Source organism: Gadus macrocephalus, chromosome 19 (assembly GCF_031168955.1).
Source record: "Gadus macrocephalus chromosome 19, ASM3116895v1".
NCBI lineage: Eukaryota > Metazoa > Chordata > Actinopteri > Gadiformes > Gadidae > Gadus > Gadus macrocephalus.
Window position 1 is genome coordinate 3,038,269 of NC_082400.1, and position 17,253 is coordinate 3,055,521.

The following is a 17,253-nucleotide window of genomic DNA, read 5'->3' on the forward strand; positions in this document are numbered from 1 at the left end:
TCTACACGGCGCCACTGGAGAACGCCGACAGGATCTTCGGCCGGAGTCCTGCCATGGAAATTAAGATGGCCTCCTTTAAGGAAAACATCAGAAGGAAAGTAAATACAGAGCCATTGTCTGACAAATCCAGGGGGATAGAGTGCAAGACTTAGATCCAGTGTTATCCAGATATTTATGAATGACCAAGCACCTAGTTATTTTATTGTGCAAGTGTTGAAATGCTTCGAGTTTGAGGCCCTGCTTCAAATGAACCAGGAAACACATAGAACGCATCAGAAGCATTATGGGTACGGAGTCCAGTTCCTGCTCACCTCTGTGCGAATGGTCCTGCTGCCTTGAGACGGGCATGTGTTGAGGTAAAGGTCAAACAGAACGCTGGGGTCCGTGACGTCCAGGTTCTGGTCGCCGTCCACACTGGCTTCCAGACCCTGGAGGCCGCCGAAGATCACTAAGAGATGCCTGAAGAGAAATACATTTAAGCGGGGATTTATGGGAGCACTTCGTGCCATATAGGGCTGCACAGTGGTTAATTTGAGCCAGATCCTGCTGGAACATCCGGTACCTCTCATAAAAAAATAAAAACATGTTTAAAATAATAATATGCATATATTAATTTACAGAACAAATCCCAAGAATGTCATGTTGTTTATTAAGATTTGACGTCCTTTGAAAGTGTCGGAGATCTGTTGACGCACTGAAAAGCTGCGGGCCATCAAACCACGCCCGACACTTTTGAAATTTGCCGCATCTGAGTAGCAAGCAGAGAGTTAAAAAAGGATGCATGACCACACACAAGTTAATAGAAATTATGATAAATTCAGGGATTAAAGTGAAAAAAAATCTTCTGACTGAAATTTTATTCGCGCTACAGCCAAGTCACGTGCAGTGTGTGAAACATGTTCCAGGTTAGGTTACTTGACACCTGCTTAAGAAATACAAATGTATAAGACGTCAGCACCAAATGCAGCCATCACGTTTAAATGCTCGACCAATACTGTTTTACAGGAGGAGGATTTTAAACAGCTGTTCTGTTTGCATCTATTGCAATTTTTTTGTTGTCTTTTCAATTAGACTCTTACGATTTTTTTTTTGCAAAGCTTGTCTCATATTTTTTTGCACCATGAACCGTAAGGCTTGCCATCGTTCCCCGTTTCCGTCAGCCATGCCCATCTCCATTTATTTTTTTGTGTTTTATCAATATCCGATACATCAGAGCCGTCAATCATTATAAGGGAGTTCATACTAGCTTAACTTTCGCTCAACACTAACACAACAAAGAGACGTAAGATGTGGCGCGAAAATGGTGTGTATATATATACATTTGTATATAATATATTTAATATATAATCGGGATGTACATTAAAATGCTTGTGTTTTCAGTCAATTTTAACGGTAGACCTTTTAAATACTCACTATATAATTTGACAATTTTACCGGCGTTGACGTATGACGACATAATACACGCGTGTATGTCCATGTTCGAAACTGCATACTACCGTACTGCCGACTACATACTGCGCAGTATGTACTGTATACTGCATACTGAATGTGGGATTCAGTATGCAGTATACAGCAGACCGACTGCACCGCAGTATACAGTATGCAAGTTTCCCAGAATGCATTTCGCGGCAGCGGTAGCGGTAAAGCTGCTAAAAGCTGTTTTAATTCTCGCTTCAGTGCTGTTAATACATCACTTTCTTAAGTTGTAATATTTTTTTATGCGAGAAAGTACCTATTTAGATCCTTAATATGCGATTAGTTTATCCAAATGACGCCTGTTTGTAAATTTGTCCCGACGTTATCGGAGATGTGAAGTGGCCTCTGAACTCCAAATGACGGAAATCCGTCGTAGCGACGGAGAACTTTAATCCATGTAAATTAAATATCACAGAGCAGGATTGTGAACGTTTACAATATCTCATGTCAATTTAGAATCTGCAAAATGTGTCAGCGTTGGCCGACTAACACACAGAGATTGTGATATCCATCAGCAACACGCAAGCTCTGTGTCAATCTACTTATTGAGTCTTAAAAACAAAATGGCGTCAACGGGTGATCTACTGATGGTATTGTGTGTATAAAGTGTCCTTTTTAATAAACAATCTGTACACTTACAAAGTTCTCAATGCCTCATTTTATATGTTAAGACCCTTATTATACTACCAAAGAAGTGTCGGGCTACTTTTAGCCTTTTAAGTGGTTTAAAATAGCGATTTAGTTTTTACCAAAACCAGTGCCCCATCTTTCAAGTTTATAGTGTTTTGATAGAATCGGCTAAAAACAGCCAACTGAAGAAAGCGTCTATATGCGGTTTTTGTGCTCCAAAAACGAACGTTTCAACTCATTATCATACAAAACATATGCTAAATCCATTTTACACCGGAATTACCCTTTAATTGAACATTCAAACACTGAAACAGATATTTTCGTTTTAAAATAAATATTTGGAAACGAAAATTCTTGTTTCCCGCAGTGTGCCTCTCTGGTATTGAGCGGGTCTGCAGGATCGCACTCGGCACAACCCAGTCGTTAAAAAAGTCACAGTCACTCACGACTCCGTAATCAAAGCTTTCCAAGCATCAGTGGTGATGGCAACTTTCTACGCTAGGGACAGGATCTCACGGAGGGAGGCTGCTGCGTCGCTGTACATTTTCTCCAGCCGCACAGTCATAGTTTGGCGACATTGCACTGCCATCACGACGGACGATGACATCGTCCATCTGGCTAATATGAATGCGTTCCATGGAAACCAGATTTCTGGCGGTCCAATCAGCGAACAGAGGGAGTGGCTGAGAACAATGACGTCTAGGTCGCGCGCCAGTTTCAGTTGTAGTCAGAGAAAGACAATGGAGAAGGATACGAGAGAAGCTATTCGGTCTGTTGTGGGATCGCTGCCGAAAATCGATCAATTAAAGCCGGAGCAAGAACAAGCTTTGCAGAGTTTTGTTGGTGGCCATGATGTTGTGGCGCTTCTCCCCACCAGGTTCGGGAAAAGTTTGATTTTCCAGCTGGCTCCGTTAGTGGTGAAGGAGCCAGTCCCGTCGCATGACATACGTCACGACCAAACGCTATACGATTGGTTATGGCAGATCCAGAGTGGCACTGGGCAGATCCAATCATTTTAAAACTTCTACAGACACCCGCCTCCAAGTGAGTGAACGTTTGTCAATTGAGCAGTTCCAGACCTTCTGTACAAATGAAATGAAGTACGATGGTCTGGTAGGACCAGGCTAGCACAACCCTAGTAGGCAGTGTATATATTTTTTTGTTCCATTACCTCTAAACCCCGCATTGATTCGCCGGATCCAGCCCCCCTCTGCGTTCCGGGACCACCCACTTAACAAATTAAGCACTGGGGTTGCACCATATTGTAAACAAATTCTAACACGATATTCTGTCTTGCTGCGATACATATTGCGATATGACAAAAAAAGACGACGTTTTTTTTATCATTGAATAATGTATTTGGAACCCCTCTCGTGTGGTGCAACACTGACAAAGACATCAACGATAGCTTTCTGTTTTGGCTTTGCATGGCACTCAGATTGGGTATTGCCTGGCACTCAGATTGAGCTTTGCCTGGCACTGAGATTGGGCTTTGCCTGGCACTCAGATTGAGTTTTGCCTGGCACTGAGATTGGGCTTTGCCTGGCACTCAGATTGGGCTTTGCAGTCATTATACATAGCTTTATGCTGGCAAATTTAATAGGAATATAAATGAGTTGTGTTGCCTTTTGTTGTGGCAACAATTGCAAGGAACACTCGACAAAGTAACCGTTTTTGGTCAGCGTTTGGTCAGACAGAATTCTCTTGTTGATTAGTCATGGAATATAAACTATTATTTTATATATATATATATACAAAATATTTTTTATAATATCGCGAGTCAAGCGATACGAATATTGCACACGCACATGTCCCGATTTCGATGCATATATATATGGATATTTCGTGCAGCCCTACGTCACAAATGTTTCCGGTGTCTGTCTTGTATTAAATATTTTGTCGAACACTTACTTAAACGCCGGCAATGTACTTTGGTCAATGTTGCGTCCTTTTTCTGAGGTGCCGATCGTGACATCATAGCCTTCTTTATGTGGACCTTGTGTGAACACGTCGCCTGCGTCAACACAAACACATGAACGTTATATCAACGGCCAAACTACAACATGGTGACTAACAGCATTACTCTGCAGTGGGCGTACTCAGACAGGAGGCCAGACGGACACTGTAGCCCCAGTATAACCCTCCTTCTGTCCGGGGCACGTGAGGGGGGACAACCACGCCCTTAATCAGCCTTTTCTCTGAGGACACACACCAAAATGAATGTTGGAACCATGAATCATTATCATTTATTGTATTCAAAACATTGTAAAAAGCTAGGATAGAATTCTATACCTTCTTTCTGCTTCTTATTGAGGTGTACCGTAACTCTGAGCCCTGTTTGCAGCTTTTTGTCGATTTGCACCTCCTGTAGGAAACATGATCAGATATGATGGTTAGGTTTCATATTCACTGAGAAAAAGGCAGGAGATCATGTTTGATGCAGTCAAAAAACATGAATGAAAAAGGTGACCTTCCACATGCCACAGTTGACCAGAGAGCCTTTGCCTGGCTTGGTGGGCCGGTCAAGGATGATGCCCTCGCGGTACTCCGCCTCCTCGTCCACCCTCATGTGATGGGGGATGTCCAGTGGGTTCAGCAGACCTATCGGACGATAATCACAGTTCAAAAAAATAAACATCCCAGTTATGTGCCCACATTTAAACCCCAACATAATAAGAAAGAATGTTTTTTTTATAAGTCGAACTCACCAGCATATTGTAGATCTTGATGCTTCGGAAAGAAACATTTCCGCAGATACCTGGAGAGAAGCGAGGCGTTGAGCTTTCACCATTTAAACAGTTGATCAATTAAGTGGTGCTCATAATAGATGGAACAATAATGACTTACTGTGGACATTCTAGGTATTGCAGGATCCTTGCCAGCTGAATGCATGCATTCCCCTTCTTCCCAACACCCCTGTAGTCTCCTTCGACACTTCTGTTAGAAAAACAGCAAGATGATTTTTCTTGCACTTGAGATGATTTTTCTTAAAACAGAACAGAGGAAGTCACTATGCAACCGGTGACCTACTGGACATCCTCCCCATGCTCCTCAAAGATGATGATCTCGTCGATGCAGAACACCACGCAGGCCCTGGCGATCTGCCCGGCCAGGTAGGTGCGGAGCTCTGTGGACTGGGCGTTGTCCAGGACCGAGCCGGGCAGGGCCACGCTCACTGTGTACCCGCGACCTGAAAGGCATCAGCCTCACATTATTAATGCCACCAGGGATCAGCGTTGGCCAACATTTCATGCAATAAATATAAAGATTAAAGAACTCTAAACAGAAAGGCTAAGAGAGAGGAGGATCAGTAAAACAGGGGGTACCTCGACTTGAACGGCTTTGTGGCAGCGGCTCCTCCTTCTCAGCTGCCTCGGTCTCTGACTGTTTCTGTTTTTCTAATTGTTTTATGAGCTTGGCCTCTTTCCTCTGCTTCTTGGCCTCTTGCACTGGAATTATCAAAACAATGAGGCGTTATTAAACTCTGATTGGTGTGGGTGGTCAAACATTCAGAGACATTATTCAGCTTCATCCCATTCAAGTCACGCGGTGGCGCTGTTTACAAAAATAGCTTACGGTAAAAAACTGTCTTTGGTTCAACTCCTTATCACTTCTTTGATTTGTATTGAAAGTATTTGAGGAGATGATAATATTATCATTATTGTTTCGCGGTTGCATTCGTGGTAAACAAATGGTGTAGAAATGGTGTCCTAAAGATCAGAAAATTAGCTCAGAAAAGGGACTCCTCGAAGAGGTTCTAGAAGAGAGGAGGTGGTTATAGGTGATGAATAGGTAAGAGAGGAGGTGATGATGCCTGCATGTCGAGGCGGCCGCAGGTCAACCCGGATGATGTCCTCCACATGAGGACCGGTACACAGTGCAGCGAAACATTACTCACGTTCGGCCTTCTTCTTCCTCCAGTCCACCTTGTCATGGTTCTGTAAGATAACAACACACCGGGTCGCATTAGTGTCCAAAGAGAGGAATCTCATATTATAACACAACTAGAATAACGCAGCAGAAGTACAATACCTGGGTTATTTCAACTTTGGCTCTCTTCGGTGTGCTGCCGTCCGACATGTTTACATGCTGCAACACGTGAAATTCTTTTCTATCCGGGTCATGACTCCTCGTGTCAAAATAAGAGCCCTCAAAGGGACAAACCCAGATGTGCTTTTACTTTGAAACAGAGGTCCGTACCACAGAAATAGAGTGGCGATGTTATTTATTTTAATTTATTTTATTTTATTTTGTTTGATTTGAACAGGGTTGGTTTATCATTTTTAAATAATGGATAACCTATTATGGGAGGGCGTTTTTAAACTTTTGCTGCTCGAAAACATGCTTCACTTTTTATGTGAAGCATTTTTTATTTTATTTTTTGTCTTGTTTTTGTTTTATTTATTTCTTATTGCTTATGTTTATTTATTTATTTTATTTATTTATTTTTCCACAATGTCTTGTTTTTTAAAAAATGTATGATGACTATATGCTCTGTAAGGTGACCTTGGGTGTCTTGAAAGGCGCCTCTAAATGAAATGTATTATTATTATTATTATTATTATTATTATTACTTCCAAACTCGAGCTTTGCTTCATTTTCACAGTTTAAGCAAATTAACACCCCTCCAAAACTGCACTGCAATTTTGCTGTCACTTTTTCCAACGTATAAACAATTAGAACTATCTGTTAAAGCGAAATCTTAAATCGAAATACTAAATCGAAATCTAGATTAATATCTAAATCGAAATCCTAAATCGAAATGCTTAATCTGAAGCTAAATTTTATAGATTTAGTTTATACATCTTAATCTTTATATATAAATCCAAATCCTAAATCCAAATCCAAATGAAATGGTAAATCTTAGATATTGAAATCCATATCCTAAATGTATGGTAATATCTTAGATATTGAAATCCATATCCTAAATGTAAATGCTAAATCAAATATTCAAATCCTAAATCCATACAACAGATGTGCTAATTGTCCTCTCCCCGAAATGTGATTAGGGGTCAGAACTTATTAGTATACTTATGAGAATTGGCATTTCTGTTAGATTTAGATTTAGGATTTAGATTAAACATATATTTCTAAATGTATATCTGTGAAAAGTGACATTTAAATTGCAGTGCAGTTTGGAGGTTATTTGCTAAATGCGTGAAAAATGAAGCAAAGCCTCATACCTGAGCGTCCTCTCCTAGAAGAAGAGCCACGCGCAGGGGCCTAGTGCAGTGCTCCATTATGGGAACAAACTGATACTAAAGGATACACTGTTGAGACTCAAGCCCTGCTCTGCACGCGTGGCGATGCGTCACATACAAAGGACATACATTCTTTGGTGTTTTTTTAGACATAAACTCCTTCAATTTGAGAGACATCTTCTCCGAACAGCAGGTACGGTACGGCGCTAAGTGGTACGGTACGGTGCGGTATGGTACGGTACGGTATGGTGCGGTATGGTATCGTACAGCACGGTACAGTATGATGTGGTACGTTGCGGTATGGTACAACACGGTACAGTACAGTACGGTACGTTATGGTACGGCGTGGTACGGTGCGGTACGGTACGGTACGGTATGGTGCGGTATGGTATGGTAAAGTACGGTACAACACGGTACAGTACAGTACGGTACGTTATGGTACGGCGTGGTACAGTGCGGTACGGTACAGCATGGTACAGAACGGTACGGTATGGTAAAGTACGGTACAGCACGGTACGGTACAGTACGGTATGTCGTGGTATGGTACTACCCGGTATGGCACTGTACAATACCGTACAGTATGGCACGGTAGTGCACGGTATGGTACAGTACAGTACGGTACGTCACGGTATGGCACGGTACGGCGCATGAATAATATAAGCTGCACGCTGCTCATTAACTAGACAAGATGCGGTCTAGGTTCGGTGGGGGTGTGCAATTAAACCTTATGCCATTTCTGCTGTTGCCGATACAGTTTCTAAGAATAATAACCGCTATATTGCAGTTTTATAATTTAGGTCTTACTAAATAATTTGACTGTTGATTTGTAGGCTTGATTCAAATGATTCAAATTTGAAGTCAAACAAAGCACACTTACGAGTTGATATTATTAGATGGGGGTCAAATACAGGTTAGTAGTTATTATCCTCCTTTACAAAAAGATTGTTTGGGGGGACGGAAGGACAGAGAGCTGGACGGGCACGCACACAGACACATAATATAAGACCTTTTTAATAGGTTGGGCTTGGGTTTAATATTTCGAAACACAGACAGAAACAATTCACAACTTTATTAATTTACAGGTACATAATTTACCGGTGAACAAGTATGCAGTTTTTGCATGGCTCAGATCAATAACATCTTTGTTACCAGGAATTCAACATTGACCATCAACACTTTGATCTTGTGATCCTTCCTACCCATAAATCAGTGCAGCAGTTAAAAACAAAGTGCTTGCAACACAAAATAAACATTCTATGGGAGTGAGCCAAGACCCAATATTGCACCATTTATTCTTGAGAAGTCATACACTGAAATATTCCAGTATCCAGTTTGTCTTTGGCCATGAGGGGCTACAGTTATATCTCAAGGGGTTATTCCAGATTCTAAGATGAGATCAGTTGGACAGATCCACTGGAAAGGCTGAGGCATCGAGGTTACATAGCCATCAGAATGTGAAACATACAGACAGAAATTACTTATCATTTATCCACCTAAAGAAACAAATCACGATTTTCTGACAAAACGATTCAACATTTAAGATCTTCAATACCATTTATTTTATACATCAGAAATTCTCGCTCTAATTTTGCTCAGATAAAAATGATTGATAAGCTAAAGAGAGACAAAGATAATGTCCAAGATAAATCAAGATAAACCTTATAATAAACCTGCCCAGTTTGGCAAGGCGCACAATGATAACTACGGATCTAAGTCCGTAGTTATCAAGTGATTCAGACACCATGTTGCTCAACAAGGTCAATAAAACACAGAGCTCGGGGACGCCTCACATGTTGGCAGTTCACTTTTCACTAGCCCACTTTTTCAAGATGTCTTCGGCAGCATTCAACGTTGAGTCCTCCTTTAGCAATAGGAGCAGAATAAAAAATATGAGAATTGATTGAGAAAAAGACGGAAGGCAAGAGGGACCAAGCAAGACTTTCATTTTGGCACAGGTACTGGGGTGGAATTATGGACAACGTCAATCGTTCTGTGTAAACTGTTTAAGAATAAAGAGTAATCCAAGCTCATAACAATTAGGCTAATTTATTTAAGTAATAAAAATAGAATAACATGCAACCAATATACAACAAACGTATACATAATCAAAGGCCTCAGATGGGAGTTTGCCCTGCGTCTCTCTAAGAGCTCCGCAAGGAGAAGTCCCATGCATCGGCCAAAGCAAAGACTTCTCATACAGCGGCAGACAGGTCTCAGGATGCTGAGAACAGATGTAATCTCCAATAAAACTATAGTATCGTTAACCAGATGGTACTCAATAATAGATGGATCTCCTCATGTGCGTATCAGAGGGAGACGTGGCGGTGCCTTATCAGTTGGAGCCCTTTCTCCTCGACCTTCACAAGGGGGTCAAGGGTCAAAGGCTCATACAAACCAAGGGCAGTGAAATATGCCCCATTACAGTACCTTAGTGAAGCAGAATCGTACGTAGTTCTGAACCTCCTTGCCATGCTCAGGGCTGTAGAAAGCAGATACAGGGATGGCGGCCAGACCCTACAGTGAGAGGGAGACAAAGAGCAAGAGGGACAACCTCAAATCCCAGGAAAAGCCTATTGAACCTAAAGAGATAAATAAGTAAGGAATAATCACCGAGAGGCAGGGCAATAAACAGTTTGATATGCCCGGCTCGTGGACGGCTTACCTTCCACGAGCCGGGCATATCAAACTGTTTATTGCCCTGCCTTGAGGTGATTATTCCGTTTATTCTACTTCTCGCCGGCCAACATAATAAAACAATTCAAATACTTTAATAATTAGCCTTTTTCTTATTCGTATTGCATGCTTATTAAATGTATACTCTGTTTAAGTTCATCTCCCTCGAAAAGTAGTTCCCTTTAGAACTACGGTGAATAACGTTAGCTCAGCTGTAGGTAACTCGTTTCTATAGCAACCACACAAGGCTGCATCTGATCACTAGTTTAATAATGTAGTTGCTACATTCGTATCAAGTCAGCATTAATGACGATCGATCAAACATGCACTCCTTATTCCAAATAATTTTTATTTGCAATAAATGTAGGCTATAACAAAATTATTGCGATAGAAAACGATACAAGCGGTATTGATCTACTGTGCTCAGTCAGCAGCAAGTAGAACCGACAAGTCAGCGGGCAATATGCCGGATTAATGCACCCCTCCCAGCCAATCAGAATCGAGCATTCTTAAATGAAGTAGAATAATGGGGATTTAATGCTGCGGAATGAAAAATAAATTAGGTAACGCTTTTGATGCCTTACCTTTTTCTTGATCAGCCACTTAACAAATCTGTAGTCGAGGGGCTCATCCTGGGAGATTGAATCATCGGAGTCAAACGCTGTTCAAAAACAATTTGCATTGGTTACATGTATGACTTCAGCTGGAAAGACAAACCGAAGCAGACGGCGATCATGTTCCAATGACTTCCATGTCATGACTTAGCACATCATAGCAAAAAGGACTAACAGACAGAGGAGATGTCGGCGATCATGAAGTAGCCCCCCTCTGGGAGCGTGGGCCGCAAGCCCACGATCTCCAGGCAGGCCGCCAGCTTGTTCCGCTTGTGGGTGAACAGCGTGGGCAGCTGCTGGAAGTAGCTCTCTGGATGGCCCAGGCGGTCGTACTCGGTCTGGAAGCCCTCCGCCACCGCCACCTGTCCACAACGCACAGTCAGGGCCAACGGTGGAGCTGAGGTCATGAACATCACACGAGTTTCCCTAAAATATGTGATGGTGTGACAATGGCCTAAACATTTTTTATAAAAGTTTTAAAATATTAGTTTACAACTCCCGTTGACATATCTCAATAAAGGGCATTTGTATAACTCCAACTCTAAGTGCTGAATGAAAAAGAAAAAGCCCTGCACTAAAAAGTCATCTTGACAAGACAACTGAAAACAAGCATTCCAAGAAAGGAAGGGTTGTGCGTACCTGGGCTGCAGTGGGACAGTGGTAAATAGAGTTCTGATGGACTGTTTTCAAATGTTTAATGAGGTGGCTGGGACCTATAGCCCAGCCAACCTGAAAATATAGAAATAAATAGAAATCACACAAAGAAGAAATCGTTAATCAGGGTACTGTGACCATATAGTGCTTGTTTAAAACAAGTTACAGAAACACACCAAAATAATATCAATACCTTCAACCCAGTAGCACTGAATGTCTTCCCCCCGCTGCCGATCGTAACTGTGCGTTCCCACATACCAGCCAGGCTGGCTGTGTATAGAAGCACAAATCAAGCAGTTGGTTTGTTAACAATGCTACATTTATTCATAGCCCTGTCTTCTGATTATGGGCCTGCTGAATCAAACCTATTTTCACGTGCTTGGCTCCATCATAGGTGAGCCACTCGTACACCTCGTCGCTGATGCACACCACGTCGTGCTTGATGCACAGGTCCGCAATCACCTGCAGCTCCTCTGTCTTGTACACCTGAGGGTAGGGGACCACAACCAACCTGTGTCTTCACTCAAGTTTACACACTCTGTATTGAGCTGGACTCCACTACGTTATTATCAGATATGTGTCAGTGTAGCATTGTGATGTTGTTGCGTTAGATTGCAAATAGAGACTCTTGTTTTGAGCCACCCTACTAGGTATGCAGTGGTCTCTTATTTTAAAGGATCAGAGTGGCCAAATTATGGAAAGTTTAGTAATGGGCTAATTTGCTCTCTATGTTTCCTGACTTTTAATGAATAGGTATGCATTCCTGTGCTACTTTTTTGGTAAATGACTATGTAAATATGATGGTGTCACTCTCATTGTACTAGTGTACACAAAATGTGTTTCTGTTCTCTCTGTTTCCTGACTTTGAATGAGAAAATGCAGACTGACGATAATAAATATGACATCAATTTACCCGGTCGTCACACAACGCAGAGTGAACCCCGCTACATCAACAAAAACCAATGAGAAAAAAAGGCTAACAGATGTTATATTTTCACATTCAAATGTTTATAAATGACTAGAATTATGCTCTAATTTGTTGTGGAGTTGTGTACTGACATTATCCAACTGTTTTAGAATAACCACATAAGTGCATCAAAGCTAATCTGTGAAGGTTCATTTTCAGCTCCTTACCTTGCCGGTTGGGTTGTTCGGGGTGTTAATAACAATGGCTTTTGTTTTTGCTGTGAATTTACTGGCCAGCTCCTCAGCGCAAAGCACCCAATCCCCACTCGACAGGTTGCTCCCGCCCCTCTGAAATCAACCAATTTTGGTTAACAATCAACCAAAAATGGGTTCCATCCATGTAATAATGCAAATATACGTATATCATTTTTTGATTTAATAAGGAAATAAGAAAATGCTCCTTACTGGCCTCAGAGGCACATAGACCTGCTTCCCTCCCGCCATCTTTACCATTGGTTGGTAGCAATCAAAAAATGGCTCAATAATTATAACCTGAAAGACAACATGCATTGAAGCCTCATTCATTACTTAATGAATTCAGTCATCTGTATGGTTTTTGCTTATTATTATTATTCTTTATTTGTTGACCGAGAAAGTAAAATATTGTAAGATAATGACCATTTTACTGAACACACTTTCCAAAACCCCAACTGTAGGTCCCTTAGGAACCTAAGGTAGGTTCATGTCAAGGTTCCCTAGGGAACCTTGACATGAAGACACCGCTTATAGCTGCTTACCTCGTCTCCTTCGTCCACCAGAGCTTGAAATGTGCAGAACAGGGCCTGGTACGCCCCGATCGTGACCAGCACGTCTTCCAGGGGCTGGATCTCATGTCCCACCAGGCGCCCGAATAATTGAGCCAGGATTGTGACAAGAGAGGGGTGGCCCTTCGCAGTGAAAATAATGAAAAATACAGTAAATAAATAATAATAATAGAAACCCTTACTAAGCAGGTTTTCCATTAGCAGCCTCTAGTGGTTTGAGTTGTAGCTGCAGTTATAGAGAATTGGATATTTTTCATGGAGTAAATAGCTGCAGTAGAAAGTAGGATAGTGCAGGATTAAACTTCATTTAGGTTTATATTTAATTGTTACATTTTCTGGAAATATGAATCAACGTTTGTTAAAAAACAAGCGTATTGCGTGTTTTTGAAAAACGACTTACAAAGGCACGGGTGTACTGGTGCATCAAGCCGCCCCCACTCACTGCTTTACAGAAAGCCTCTTGGAGGAACTTGGGAGGGGCAAAGTCAGGGAAGCCCTGGCCCAGGTTAACGGCCTGGTAGTCAGCCGCTAACTGCGTGAACTCAACCCTATTAAAGATACGATGGCGGGGAGGAGAGACACCGTTGGGAGAGGTTAGGCAATGGCATCCATACATAGTGAACTTTCACTGAACTCACCATATATTCTTGTTTCATGCACACAGGTCCTAAACCTAGTCAATGGACTCACCTCTTGTTTCATGCACACAGGTCCTACACATGGACATGTCCTAAACCCTGTCAGTGGACTCACCATATATTCTTGTCGATGCCCTCCAATCTGCGCGCATGCATTTGGCGTGACATGATAATCTGACAAAAAGAGATAGATTTGAGTATTGTTCTTATTTATTAAACTAAATCACTTATTTGACATACGATCAAGGCATTTACATTCCGATACATTACAGACGTGTTATGGTAATTATCCGATACAGTACAGACGTGTTATTGTTATTAAGTTATTCTCATCATTATACTAACGGGTCGACCATATCTGCTGGGCATGCAAATGGTTCCTTCCATTTTTAAATGGTCACCCCTTTAATGCACTATTCGTAGTGTTAATCACCAGATAGTTTGACAGGATAAAAGCACGGTACGGAATAAATACCAGTTTGCAGTAGACCAGTCAAAACCAAACTTGTCTTCCTTCAGAACTGCGACCCTTGACCGTCGCATGCTGGAAGTTTCACACACTTCCTGTATGGGCGGGGCCAAACATAGTCTCAAGAACGGGTCAAGACGGTGAAGCGCAACAAGTGTTGCTGTGGGTGCAGTGAGGAATATATGGGGTTAAGACAGAGCACATTAAATGGGTTTAATCCATTGCAAGAGTTATTTACGACTATCATTTACACATGTGTATAGATATATAACTTCCACATTGAAGAAAAATCAATACTGAGTGATGAAATAATTAAATGTTTGCAAGGGTACGCTTTTCTGCATGGGTTCTTGGTAGTTAATGTGTTACTATTTTTTAGAAAATGATATGGGGTTAGGTCTAAAGAGCGGTAGCATAAGACATATTTCAGAAAAATGATAGACAATGTTAAAATAGCATTTATTTTCTACTCAATACAGCAGAAGGTACTTTTGGATAGAAGAGGCATGGAGATAGAAAGTAAAAAAAAATGACCAACTCAACCATTCTTGAACGAGGTAAAACAATGATTTGCAGACAGGCACACATTTAATTCATTTAACGGCCTCTCGAAATATATCTGGTGCCTTTCCATACCCATGTCAGACAGTTCAAAGTTAATGTCAGTTCACTTCAACGACACCTTCTTCAGGTCCCCGGGGAGCACTCGGCCCTTCTTCCTGGCCCGGTCCTTCTTCTTCTCCACGTTGGCGCTCTTCTGTTTCTGGAGGTTCCTGCGCCGCTTGTCCTGCCGCCGCTGCATCTTGTCGTCCACGTTGGTCTTGCGCGTGTCCCAGCGCCGCTGCTTCGTCTCCTGGCTCTTCTCCTTCTTCTTCAGCGAGGTGCGCAGCATGCCCTCGTCGTCCTTGATCCGCAGGCCCTCGGCCTTGTACAGCACGTTGGTCCACTTCATCTTCTCCTCCATGGCGCGGGCCTTGCCCTCGTCCGTGGCCCGCAGGTCCTCCAGCTTGGCCTGGCGCGCCTCCACGCGCCCCAGCAGCTGCTTGTAGTTGCGGCCGGTCAGCGGCGTCAGCTCTCCCTTGACCCGCTTCTTCTTGACCCGCTTCTTGGTCATCTTGTCCATGTAGACCTCGTCCACCGTCTCCACCGTGTTGAAGAGGATGGCCGTCTCGTCCCGCTTGTTTGCGGCGGGGGGAGCGGGGGCCGGGGCGGCGGCGGCGGGGGAGTTCTCCTCATCTTTGATCTGCTGGGCCAGCTCCTCGCCCGCCTTCTCCGCCAGCCTCTTCACCAGGAACTCCTTTCGCTTGCGTTTCTTGCGCTCCCTCTCCAGCTTTCTCTTGGCCCGCTTGGCCTGGACAGCCTCTGAAAGCGAGTCCTGAGTTCCCTGGAAACAGTTTGCAGTTTAAGGTCAGCGTCCAGAGGACGGTGGCTGGGAAACTCTTTTGTGCCGGTATTCAGATGCTACCACATATTGTACTTCTGTTATTAGCCATTTACCTCATCGTTATATTTGGTTTTACATTTTATGTTTTTGCGGTTATACTATATCCAGAAGGCCTGCAGTGAATCTAAAGGATTTTACCAGCTAAGGACGGAAAAAATATGTAATCAGTAACAAAAGAAATACCATGTCACCTTTTATTACATTTAGGGCATTTAGCAGACCCTTTTATCCAAAGCGACTTACATTAAGTAAGTAGTATTTGTCAGAAGAAGGTGAAACAAAATATCGCTGTCTATACAGCAGGGATATTCATAGAACCAAGTGCCGAGCACTAACAATCGCTAGGTTAACCCATTCCCTGTATACAACAAAGATAGCTAGGATAAGATGCTACACAACTAAGGACTATACCTTAGTATGAAATACATTAAGTGCCAGGACGTACAACATACAATAAGCAGGAGGGGTGTGAGGGGGTGGCTATGCAGAGTCTGAACTCTTTGATACCTCTTTTAGATGTGTTTGTTATCCAATTAAAAAGATTAAGACTAGTTCAATCAATGTTTTGTTGACTCACTGGAGTTATTAGGAGCAAAATACCATAAAATAGTCCCACTTGTGCACTCCATACCTGTCCTTTAGACTCTTCAATCTTTTCATGTAGTCTCTTGCGAAGAAGATCTACTGTAGAGAAACCTGAGGTGACACCCCCACCTGTAGGAGGCAAATTGAAGCCACAGTTTGAAAAAGGAGCAACATGGAACAGCACAATTGCAAATAGAATTTGTGTTGCCTTTACCTTTTGGCAACTGTGTTGTCGCCGTTTTCCCATTGGCAACTATTTTGGATCCGTTAGTTTGTGTTGTAGCGGCAGGGGAGGATGTAGACTTTGCATCAGGAGAGGACACAGACTTCCGTTTAGATTGTGGCGCATCTTTCTTGTCACCGACTGCTTTTTGATTTAGGCGTTTCTGTTTACGCTTGCTGTTCTTGGAAGTACCGTCTCCTTCACCCTTGAAATGAACTACACCGACAAAAAAAAGGGTCAGGACTCAGGATGCTTGAGACGTTGTATACGTACATCATCATCATCACTTCAACACGACTATGACCGAGATGCAACAACCGAGATGTCGTTTCCTTATTTTAGATCTGACCGAATTGGCCATTGAATTAAATAAAGACATTAATTTAATCGTCCATTGGCTTCTGACACACAAGTTCAGTTGACGATCAAATCATAGTTATGTTCTCCCTTTTGGTCGAACGCTGCAAGGCATTTTTAAATAATGGCAAGGAGTGCGTTTTAATCAGAATAGTTATGGACTGTCGATGAAATGAAACATTCTCAGCTCAGCAGCACCCAACAAAACAAACCCAGATAGCTTGTGCCACTATCAGAGACTGTATGCAATGGTCAAATGCCTACCATAACATAGACCGTCCTATATAAATGTTAAAGGGACTGCTATAGAGATATAGTGTACATATTGAAGCGGTTATAACGTGTATAACGTTTTAACTCGTGATACAAACGTATTTATTGGTTTCAAAATAAATGGGAGACATATTTACCAAATTTTGAATTCCTTGGTTCATGATCTTGCCGAGCACAAATCTTACTGGCCAACTTCTGAATGTAAGAGTCTTTTGATGCCAGGTTACTCATTTCTACGGTGGTTGTTTAGCCTTAACTCACTTAACAGAACATCTCACTAGACGCA

At 42.3% G+C, this 17,253-nt stretch overlaps 3 protein-coding genes across 4 annotated transcripts; all 3 read right to left on the minus strand.

The window, feature by feature from the left end:
• Position 1: 1 nt before the first annotated feature.
• spout1 (SPOUT domain containing methyltransferase 1) lies at positions 2-6,186 on the minus strand. The gene is made up of 11 exons (XM_060039059.1): positions 6,139-6,186; positions 6,005-6,044; positions 5,433-5,555; positions 5,137-5,296; positions 4,815-4,864; positions 4,577-4,707; positions 4,399-4,471; positions 4,206-4,304; positions 4,018-4,120; positions 312-459; positions 2-73 (listed from the first exon to the last, which is right to left on the minus strand). Exons 1-11 carry the CDS (start codon positions 6,184-6,186, stop codon positions 2-4), a joined length of 1,047 nt encoding a protein of 348 aa, XP_059895042.1.
• Positions 6,187-8,314: 2,128 nt separating this feature from the next.
• kyat1 (kynurenine aminotransferase 1) lies at positions 8,315-14,385 on the minus strand. 2 transcript variants are annotated; one of them, XM_060038278.1, is made up of 13 exons: positions 14,092-14,385; positions 13,732-13,790; positions 13,379-13,526; positions 12,952-13,101; positions 12,620-12,706; positions 12,383-12,502; positions 11,614-11,734; positions 11,442-11,518; positions 11,234-11,323; positions 10,770-10,956; positions 10,565-10,641; positions 9,735-9,821; positions 8,315-9,168 (listed from the first exon to the last, which is right to left on the minus strand). In XM_060038278.1, the coding sequence occupies exons 2-13, from the start codon at positions 13,782-13,784 to the stop codon at positions 9,109-9,111; spliced, it is 1,257 nt and encodes a 418-aa protein (XP_059894261.1). In that variant the 5' UTR covers positions 13,785-13,790; positions 14,092-14,385; the 3' UTR covers positions 8,315-9,108. The 2 variants fall into 2 exon arrangements, with proteins under 2 accessions (XP_059894261.1, XP_059894262.1); XM_060038279.1 differs by lacking the exon at positions 8,315-9,168 and adding an exon at positions 9,183-9,664.
• A 140-nt stretch (positions 14,386-14,525) lies between these two features.
• On the minus strand, positions 14,526-17,245 carry surf6 (surfeit 6). The gene is made up of 4 exons (XM_060038281.1): positions 17,105-17,245; positions 16,329-16,553; positions 16,161-16,243; positions 14,526-15,469 (listed from the first exon to the last, which is right to left on the minus strand). Exons 1-4 carry the CDS (start codon positions 17,196-17,198, stop codon positions 14,753-14,755), a joined length of 1,119 nt encoding a protein of 372 aa, XP_059894264.1. The 5' UTR covers positions 17,199-17,245; the 3' UTR covers positions 14,526-14,752.
• Between the last annotated feature and the right edge of the window lie 8 nt (positions 17,246-17,253).

Coding starts and splice junctions, on each gene's coding strand:
- spout1 (XM_060039059.1), bottom strand. CDS start 6,186: ATGTCGGACGGCAGCACACCGAAGAGAGCCAAAGTTGAAATAACCCAG. Junction 4,865..5,136: donor GAGCATGGGGAGGATGTCCA/GTAGGTCACCGG, acceptor GCTTCTCTCCAG/GTATCTGCGGAAATGTTTCT. Junction 4,472..4,576: donor TCAACTGTGGCATGTGGAAG/GTCACCTTTTTC, acceptor TGTTTCCTACAG/GAGGTGCAAATCGACAAAAA.
- kyat1 (XM_060038278.1), bottom strand. CDS start 13,784: ATGTCACGCCAAATGCATGCGCGCAGATTGGAGGGCATCGACAAGAAT. Junction 13,527..13,731: donor GGCATCGACAAGAATATATG/GTGAGTCCACTG, acceptor TATCTTTAATAG/GGTTGAGTTCACGCAGTTAG. Junction 12,503..12,619: donor TCTATGTGCCTCTGAGGCCA/GTAAGGAGCATT, acceptor GGTTGATTTCAG/AGGGGCGGGAGCAACCTGTC.
- surf6 (XM_060038281.1), bottom strand. CDS start 17,198: ATGAGTAACCTGGCATCAAAAGACTCTTACATTCAGAAGTTGGCCAGT. Junction 16,554..17,104: donor ACCAAGGAATTCAAAATTTG/GTAAATATGTCT, acceptor TTGTCGGTGTAG/TTCATTTCAAGGGTGAAGGA. Junction 15,470..16,160: donor TTGAAGAGTCTAAAGGACAG/GTATGGAGTGCA, acceptor AACTGTTTCCAG/GGAACTCAGGACTCGCTTTC.